The 10,067-nt window shown below is 39.6% G+C and overlaps 1 protein-coding gene across 1 annotated transcript in view; it reads right to left on the reverse strand.

The window, feature by feature from the left end:
• The window catches only part of LOC146483691 (uncharacterized), a 99,383-nt gene extending 94,548 nt beyond the window's left edge, over positions 1-4,835 (reverse strand). Inside the window, exons 1-4 of the mRNA XM_085105834.1 lie at positions 4,110-4,835; positions 1,082-1,178; positions 636-695; positions 362-482 (exon numbers count right to left, since the gene is read on the reverse strand). Coding sequence (XP_084961960.1) covers positions 362-482; positions 636-695; positions 1,082-1,130 — 230 coding nt within the window. The 5' untranslated portion in view covers positions 1,131-1,178; positions 4,110-4,835. The remainder of the gene's footprint in view (positions 1-361; positions 483-635; positions 696-1,081; positions 1,179-4,109) is intronic.
• Between the last annotated feature and the right edge of the window lie 5,232 nt (positions 4,836-10,067).

Here is a 10,067-nt window from a genome sequence, read left to right on the forward strand (position 1 = left end):
CATACGAAGTACACATATTACTCTACGTCTTCTCGCCTGCTCATTGGGAGTAAGCGATGCCTGATTAAGACAAAAAAAAATGAGAACGTCAATCGAGCATGAAATAGACCCGAAAGCAAAAAAATTGTTTCCACAGCAACAGCAAAGAAGGTGTAATTTTGTGTCTTACCTCAGGTAACTACTCGTACCAAGTTTGAGCAGCATCACTCTAATATTTCCCGATATATTCTTTATTTTGTAATTTATCTTTGTACTGAAACTATTTTTGACGTCATCAATTTTTGAACAAAAAGTAGGATGCTCTGCAACCATAACTTATCGTTCAGTTCATAGCCACTTTAACCGTGGGAACCATACTCACAATTCTGCAGTATTCGGTGGAATACTCTGTGGAGCCTGGGTGAGCTGTTGTCCTCGACACGTTACTTTCAGGTAACTTGAATTATATGAGGAACGCTTGCAGCTGCAAGGCTGTGGACAAGCTGAGGAAAACACCAAGACCAGATTAAAACGGAATTATTGTAATACAACAGTAAAGCTATACTCAATTTGTTAATTAACTCGAACTTTAAGAGCTACCAAATCATTCTGATAAAATAATTTAAGAAAAGAAAGATTCTGTATCTCATACTCACTTATGGCACCGCGTGGATCTTCCTTTTTGTCCTGAGGAGATGTCTCCCTGATTATTGCGGCTACGACGGAAATATTTTAGGTTAGATGATGTGAAGATAAAGTGAAGGCTGTCCTTCATGAGATAGGTTTGGGTTTGTCATTAGTGGGTTCAATATGAAAAATGTTGTTTAAAGCACGCATTTTCTCAAGGCAGCTAGTTTTCGCCGACAGTCGCATTTTCTCTGTTCTTTAACTTTATTGTGAAAAATGATGTTGACTTCCTAGCTGTAATTTTCTCGTCTCTATATCATATTTGCACCCTTTGAGGCAGGGCTTCATTTTTCTGTCAATTTGCGTTTTTTTTTTTTATAAATCAAGAACCAGATGGTGGGTTTCGGTGTGGCAATTTGGAGCAACGTTTCCTCTCTTATCTGAAACAACAAGAAGATAGAGCGATTGTACTTACCTAAAACAAAGAACAAGCACATGCTTTTCCGGGATGGTAAAGGCCTCATTTTACCTCGCAGTCTCAAAGTTGATGTTCGTTTGCAAAGTAGATTTCTCTGTAGAATTATTGCATACCGGTTAAAAAATTGATCAGTCAATATTTTAACTTTTGTTTTCGACACCCTTTCACGGTACTAATTGCACCATGAATAATTGGGGCAACATGGCTAACAATTTATAGATTTTGTGAAAATAATAGCACAAAAATGGTGGAATTCCTCACTAAAATCATAACGCGTGACTTTGGTGAAACAGTAAATTTTAGGGCTCATGGTGACATACTGTGAAATACTAAAAATGTCGCTATCATTTTTAATACAGATCGTTTTAGGGCGTTACAAAGGGATAACTGAACAATAACGTATTAACGCTGTTTAATTTGTTCCGATGGCTGAGTGTTTAAGTTGCAGAAAAATCAAGCAAACGGAATGTTATCAGTCTCCGTCGTCTCCCACCGAAATTGCCGAGCGGCTGTCGGATTTCCGAAAACCCCAGATGGCCTTATTTCACGCTTATCTAAAGGGTTTTTTGTTTTTTGGTTGTTGTTTTTTTGTCGCTCGGAAGACAAAATTATTAATTTTCCCGTCTTAAAGTGGATGAAGTGCGATGAGTTCTTCAATGGAAATGCAGTTTTTCATTACCATTATATACGGCAACTAAGTCTTTCTGAAGAGCTTAAGACCTACCGAACACATATTTACCTCAGCATATCGTCAAAATTCAGGAATCAAATGGTACGGGTCATTAAGTTTAAAAATTAAATGCTTAGAAATTTTCTAAATCAGAAATACCATTTGTATAATAAATCAAATCGTAAACTTAGTTGTTGTAGTATTGTTCCTCGCGAAGCGAGGGCCGAAGGCCCGAGCGTAGCGAGGTTAATAAATTTGTCGGGCCGAGCCGGCCCGAGCGGAGCTAAGCCGCGCGAATTCGAGCGAAAAATATATTTATTGCGTTCGACGAAGGAGAACGCAAGCCTAATTTCGTCTTTGCGTCCTGTGTCTTTCGAGTTGGTGTGCCTGTGTACGGCTATGCAGAATTTTTCGAGATTGCTGTAAGGACACCCAAATGGCGCCCCCGCTTGAGTTTTGCAGGGGCATGTGTCGGCCAAGAAACTGGTGCGAGCTTATGACGACATCTGACCTCGTTTTCGCGCTAGAGCCATCTTTTTAGTCTCGTTTTCGTATAAGAGTCGCCCCCTCGTTTTCGCGCTATTGCCTAAATTTGCATACCTCGGGAAAGTTTTACATTCAGTGTACGGGATCACATTTCAACTGGAATGTTCATCAATGTTCACTGGATGGAAATATCTCTAGACTACAGAATCTTTTCCCTTTCTTCCAGAAATATTTTTTGTGAAAGATTGCATTGAAGAAATTACACGTTTCTTGGGCACAGGTTGGAAGACACGCAGTTTGTTGGAGCAAAATTTGCATACATCGGGAAAGTTTTACATTCAGTGTACGGGATCACATTTTAACTGCAATGTTCATCAATATTCACTGGATGGAAATATCTCTACAGAATCTTTTCCCTTTCTTCCAGAAATCTTTTTTGTGAAAGATTGCATTGAAGAAATTACACGTTTTGTGGCCGCGGTCTGGGCTCCTGCCGCGGTAACATAATTTTCCGTGGGAAATAAATTCATCGAACACGACAGCGCTGCGCGCCTGTTGTACATTTAGTGTACATTTCGTCGTTTCAGAAATAGATTTCAACCGCAAACTAGCCTGTGGAACTACGACAAGACCATGCTCATCAAAATCGTTGCTATGTTCAGAAACCTTTTAATCTCCTCATTTGATGCTACAAAACAGGTAAAGAGAGCTTTTCACCCAGCCCTAGGTTCGCGAGGTTTTGCGAGTCACGTATTACGTTAGTATAAAATCAAAATGCAAAAATATCTGAAATATACACACATTAGAAACTGACATCAGGCCCCGGTTTTTCAAAGAGCGGATTATTTTATCCAGCGGATAATTCGCTATCCAGCGGATAAAATCTATTGGTTGGAGAACATTTTATCCACTGGATAGAGTTATCCGCTCTTTGAATATAAACCTTGGCTATGAGATGTCTTTCAAAACTGTATGCAAATTAGCTCGCTTCAGTTCGACATTTTTACGGCTTTATAGTCGCGTAAGTTTCGCGGCATTTTGGTAAAATACCTTTTGAGTAGAACACCAAAATAGTATGCTGGCCTGTAAGTTTCGTTTTTCTCAAAGATTATAAGCGTTATACCGAAAATGATGTGCATTATTTTAAACTTCAACGGTGTCACGCAACAGGCGGACCGAAAATACTTTCTATTATTTTTTTTAAAGTTCAACAACGAAGCCGCTGAAATTTTAAACTCAGCTTCGTTTATTACAAATATTTCACCTTGGTAGTTACACATTACGTACAGATATAAAAGGACGAACGCACTCTATAATCTTTGATTACTACTAGTATATGTCTATATATGTTTATATCTTTGAAGGTGTCCGCACAATGACGTCAGACTGTCTGGCGTTGTCTGGAGCAAAATTTGCATACATGGAAAAAAATATGCGTGCATGATCAAATTTCAACTGCAATGTTCATCAATATTCACTGGACACAGAACTATCTCTCCAGAATCTTTTCCCTTTCTTTTAGAAATCTTTTTTGTGAAAGAGTGCATGAAAGAAATTACACGTTTTGTGGCCGCGGTCAATAATTTTCCGTGGGAAATAAATTCATCGAACACGACAGCGCTGCACGCCCGTTGTACATTACGTCGCGTCAGAAATAGATTTTCAACCGCAAACTAGCCCGTGGAACTACGAAAACACCATGCTCATCAAAAAAAAATTCTTATGCGCCTCTTAATCTCCTCGTTTGATGCTACAATACGAGTAAAGAGGGCTTTCCACCCAGCCCCCGCTTCGCGAGGTTTTGCGAGTCACGTATTTCTAGTTTTATCATGTGCGAGTGGAAAAAGAAAACAAAGATCTATAAATTACCTGACAAATGACGATTGTGTTTGCTCTGTTGAAGTCACTTCTTCACCAAGATGAACAACAGTAAATTCATTCATGCAAATACAAACATTCACATCTGCTTACAGCTGCTAATAACAATAAAATTTAAATAGGAGCTGTTTTATAATGAATATTTTTCTTTATCTCACGTCACTGAAGTATTTATTAGAGAAATATCTAACATCTGTTCCACATCTTACAACGACTTCCCTTCTGTTTTATTTTTGGCAAGATTTCTATTTTAAAAATTATCACAATCCGTGCGTTTGCTGAGTACCCTGTTGTCTTTACTCCCCGCAAAATACGTGCAGAATTGGTCGTGGCTGAAGTTTCACGGATAAGTTCCCGCGATAACAGGCCTACAAAAACGAAAAATACAAAACGTCCAGTATAAAATATACATTTTTATCATCATAATAAACCCGGGAACAAATGCAAATTTTAATCTACTCCAGCAGTCACAACAAAGCTCTCTGAGACCGGAAAAATTAATGGCCTGTAAAAGAAAGCAAATTTCAAGAGATCGCGCAAATGCGGTTTACCGTCAAATATCATTAAGGGTCTGATTCTCATTTCCCAGTCAGTTATATTTGATCTTAAGGAATAATTTACAGAGATGACTGGTTGTCTTCGATTGGTTCGTGGAAGAGTGAGGGGAAACGTTTAAAAATAAGACAGCAATTTTATGCAATACATTTAAGGATTCAAGCCCGTTGTTACTCGAGCTGTTTTTTTTTTTTTTTTTTTTTTTTTTTTCACTTCTAGCGCGATCGGACGATACGTTTTTAGTTAATGCCAAAGCCAGTGAGCCGGTGTATGGCTGTGCCTGCCACGATCCAGAAGCATTAGGCAATAGTCTATAGCCTATCCCAGGGGGGATACTCGGGTATAAACGTGACGGGGGGATCCGCCGTATTTTTTTGGGTCTAAAATTTTCAACTCCTGTATTTTTTTGGCTTGAAGTTTTAATCGCGTATTTTTTTGGGTTCGAATTTCCGCCAGGCTAATAGTTCTTACGCAATTCAAGCCAAAGTTCCCGCATGATCCGAAAGCATGATTTGAATATTATATTATCTTGTATTTTTTTGGGTGCACAATATAAGGTCCATGTATTTTTTTTTTTTTTTGGGGGGGGGGGCAAAATATTAGGCTCCGTCGGACCCCCCCGTCACTTTTATATCCGAGTCCCCCCCCCCCCCCTCCTTCCAGGTAGCCTATAGGTCAATAGTTTGTCTAGTGTGAAGTAATTCTACTAGTCTTCTTATTTTGGCATGACAAATTAAAGTCCCATATCATGATTTGCACCCACGCTTACAAGTGACATTGGCGTGTTTTGTCCCTCCCTAAGTCCGTTTCTACTCTCCAAGTAGGGCCGGTTGTTCTTCACAATTGTCTTCCGTGGAAGTCTCAACTAGCAATCTATAAATGCTCAACAACGCAAACCTCGAAGTAACAGGTCCACGGCAACTGCCAACCCTGATAGTTCAGGCCTCTTAACATCACGGGTCGCAATAACAATAGCCATCACTTTTGCGGCAAGTTACGAGGCCATGACAACAGAAACACTCCGGTTCCTGCTTTCTGAATACGGTTTAAGTCAGACAGGACAACGCTGTGATTTAATTTTTTATACTGCAAGAGAGCAGTTCGAATCCCTCAAGTACCAGCGACAACACTACAAGTAAAGATAAAGAACAGTTGTCTGCAATGATATCTTCCATAGGATTCCAGGCTAACGGTGAAACCTAAACCCATGGTACCTTCATTGCCGCAACGCCGGGGACAACGATCCTCAGAGACAGAGGCAGTTAGGGACAGTTAGCCGGAGCAGAACAACGTATAAACCTTGCAAAAATTCGCTCGTTCATAAAAATTTTCGATGGACCCATTTTTCAAGGGTTTTTCAGTATGCTCTTGTTATCGGCCTTCCCAAAGGAGGGGGACCCCGGGCATACGTGGGACTTTGATCGTTGTGTATTTCGTAGCCGGTCCCTGCATTTCCCCATCAGTGGTGGATTTTTTCAAGCAAATTTCCCTGCATTTGGGGGAAGAAAAACAATCATCAAGACTTGAAGGCGCACTTATTTAATTCTTCAAACAATTTATACGCCAACAGGACTTTAAGCAACCACGACGGCAACGCCAACGAAAGCGTCACTTGAAAATACAAGTTCCAGTAACTTGCACTTCTTAGCGATTATTCCAATTTGCTGAACTTGTAAACTGTGTTCGAACGATCCAGTAACGGAGCTGATCACACCAAGATTTTATTTGATTTCCCATTAAGAGGAAAAATATTACACATGTTACAAGATAAGTGGATGAGACTGTGCGTTATATTTAACGGGCGTAAAGTTACATGCGTAAAACAAAGTAGAGAAGCATAGACGGGTTACGTACGCGGAAAAAGTCTGTTGGTCTATTGTTAACAAAAGACGGATCGAAACGGACCAATCACTCTTTACCGTCTCCACAACGAATCACATCACGGCCTACTAAGTCAGTTCTGAGACGAAATAAGTTTGACCCCTGCTGAGCACACCATCCGGCGTTGAGGCTGTGGCCGCATGTGCTTTCATTTTCGCAGCTCTGAAACGAAAAAACGAGGGTCTATCTTCATGCATGTAGGCGATGGTAGATGTTTCTGGTGCATGAGGGGCCGGATGCAAGCAGAGCCTCGTTTCAATATTTGTGGGATTTGTTTGTGGTCAGTCACATGGTGACCGTCTTAATTCTTCAGATCAAGCAGCCATAATCTATAAGGAACAAGGCTCAAAAGACTGAGAGGACAATAGTTTCGCGGCTAAGCTGTTGTTAAGCTGTGGGGTCCTTCCCACACTGCTAAATCGGAATGCAGATCCTCCGGCTAAGAGTGTGAGTACGGGAGACGAAAAGAGTAAAGAGAGATGGAAATCTATCAAGAATTTCAACCGATTGAAAGAGCACGAGATTTGACAAATACGCAGGAGTTAAGCGGCATTTTGACGGGCGTAAGAGATCAAGGATCTGTACTCACTAAAAAGCCTACATGAGTCAACTGAAATACGTTACACAGATTAGGTAAGAATCACAGAATCGGAGCTTTTTTATCCATTGACAGTGCGCGAGAGTTGGAGAGTTCATGTAAGTCAGCAGTCCAGAAAAAGATCGAGTTTTGTTCTTGTCAGCGCACGAGAGTCGATAGAACCGCGTGAGTCATTAAAGGCAATAGATAACGAGATTTTAAATTTCCTAAGGAAAGAGATCAAAAGTTAAACGTCATTAAGAGGGCACGATAGTCGATACAAACGCACGAGAGTTGTTAAAATAAAGAGATAGGAAAGTCTATTAAAACGTTCCCGTGAAAACTCGTTCAACACATGCACACTAAAGAATAGATGAAAGCACGCGAAACGCATTACCGGTAACAAATTTGAAAAAAGAGTGGAAGAAACAGACTAGAGTTACGCTTCCCTACTTCCTGTTTTGGACCAGGGAAATGACTGTCTAATATGGAGATTTGAGTAATATCGTACTTGCTGGACATGTTATTTTCAAAATTTTTATTCACTTGTGGGAAAAGAGAGGGCGGCTTAATAACTTTATTCCTCTGAAAAGGGGGGCCTTATTAGAGAGGGGGCGCTTATTTGAGACGGGGGACTTAATAGAGGATTTTTCTTATTGCATAGCATTTTCTGGTGTGTAGCGCAGAAACGTTTTATTATAACTACGTTCGTAAAATAAAAGTATTCAATTGTCATATCTCTCAGAAACCTAACCCTCCTAGGTAAAATTTGTCTGTTGCCTTTGACGCACTTCTGAAATTTAATTCCTTGCGCCAATATATTCTTATTTGCGGTAAACCCGCAAGGCCGCACTCTAAAATAAACTCTAGATTCGTGGAAGCTAGCGGTCATTAAAATCGAGAGGACACTCGAACCTGTATTAAGCGGAACCGTATCAAGCAGTCACCCTCTATTAAGCGGTCATTTGTCAAAGTCCCGAAAATTACGTCCCTTATAAGTATGTGTAATCGCATGAGAGTGAGTAGAATTAAGGATTAATTTTCACGCGTATTTTCCTGTTTCGACCAATCAGCATTCAGTAATTTTGCCCTCTATGTTGTAATTACTGTAATTGTAACCTCTATTAAACGGTCACCTCCATTTTGCGGTCGCTGTCACCCTATAATGATCCATTTTTGTTAAACGTTGTCTTACCAGTGTATTGAAACTATGTTTTTTTCCTTTGTCTTTCCCTTGTGTCTAGAAAATATTGATAAAAATGGATTATGGTTTATTCTCCCTTTGAGAACATCACTTGATACGTTTCTCTTCGTGTTCTAGGGGCATTTGATGAACGAGAGGGGGCGTTAAGTTTCAGTTTGAGTAAATGCAGTTTTCTACCAAAAACCTGAAAATCGCCTGCAAAATAGCCCGTTTAAGATACATCACGAGATTGTCCACAGAGAATCATAATCTAAAATCTGGTTATAATATACGAATGAGAAGGGAAATTTAGTTTCAGTTTGAGTAAAACCTGAAAATCGCCAGCAAAATAGCCCGCTTAAGATACATAACGCGATTGTTTACTGAGAACCATCGTCTGTAATCTTTTGGTGGAATGTGAGTGTGTTATAGTTATCGGTAATTCTTATGAGGTGTGGCCTGTGCGCATATGTCCCCTGTTTTTTTCTATTTTGTGTTGGGCCGGAAAAGGACAGGTCTACCAAGCTATACTCAGGGGCACCTAACGGCTCATTACGGTAGATATCTGTTCGGATGGCCTTAATCGCCTCAGAAATTCCGATTGGGTTAAAAAAGTAAATCTATAGTTTTCGTCTTCAAAATGTCAGCTCAGAACTTCGTGACCCTAAAAACTAATTTCTTTCGTTTTTGAACGGGAAAATATGTCTTAAAAAGGCCAACAAGCATTTTTTAAAAACCAACAACAGCAAGTAAATTCGGGGAATGAAATTCAGTTTCGTAATACTTCGTAAAACGACGTGGGAACACAGAAGATAACTTTTGTGTATTTTGCTTTGATGTTATTTTCGGGTACTCCTGCATAGAGGCAAATTAAGCTCGACTGGAACGTACAAGGACTCAGATCAAACTCAACTTCTCCGCTTCATTTCTGTTTCTCGTTGCACCCAATCTGTACGATTTGTTCAAGACGCATGGATTTTCGAACATCTCTAGCTTCGCCGGAATGTTGTACTCGTTAAAGATATTAAGAAGCAAAGACTTAGAAAAACATTTGACTATAAAAAATTGCGATAAAACATTTCGTAAAAACATTATAAAAAGGTTAAAAACACGACGTTTCGATGTACATTACATCATTATCAAGTGAAATTAAAAATGCAAGATTGCGGCTATAAATACAAAAATGGACAATAGATATTAATTAAAATAGTAGCATTGAAGAATGCTACCGGTTAAACAAAAAGTTTCGCACGTATAGAGTCCGTTTGAGTGTTCAAGCAAGGCTTAAGTTTCTTGATGTACAGCATTTCAAATACCAAACAATCAAATTTGCTCTGACACTTTCTCAAGATGTTAAAATGGCCCTGATTCAATAGGTGTTTGCTCCCGTGAGCTTCAAGAAAATGTTTGCCAATTGCCGAGTTCTTGTGCTCAGCAACGCGTTGAAAAAGGTGTCTGGCTGTATAGCCGACATAATCTGCATCGCACAGATCACATGAAAAATAGTAGACAACGCATTGCTGATTCACAATCGACGGCTTAACTTCCCTAGGCTTAAGATCATGTTCTAATTTCCTACTAACAAAAACTGGCTGCAATATGGGGCCAATCTTATTACTTAGGTCGTTAAATTGCCTGCGAACCGCATTGGCAGCTACTTGATCCTTAAAAGGAAGGATAATTCTGATCTTACGACCGGTAGCATTCTTCAATGCTACTATTTTAATTAATATCTATTGTCCATTTTTGTATT

Source organism: Pavona decussata, unplaced genomic scaffold (genome assembly GCF_977016875.1).
Source record: "Pavona decussata unplaced genomic scaffold, jaPavDecu1.1 SCAFFOLD_38, whole genome shotgun sequence".
In the NCBI taxonomy this organism is placed as follows: Eukaryota; Metazoa; Cnidaria; class Anthozoa; order Scleractinia; family Agariciidae; genus Pavona; species Pavona decussata.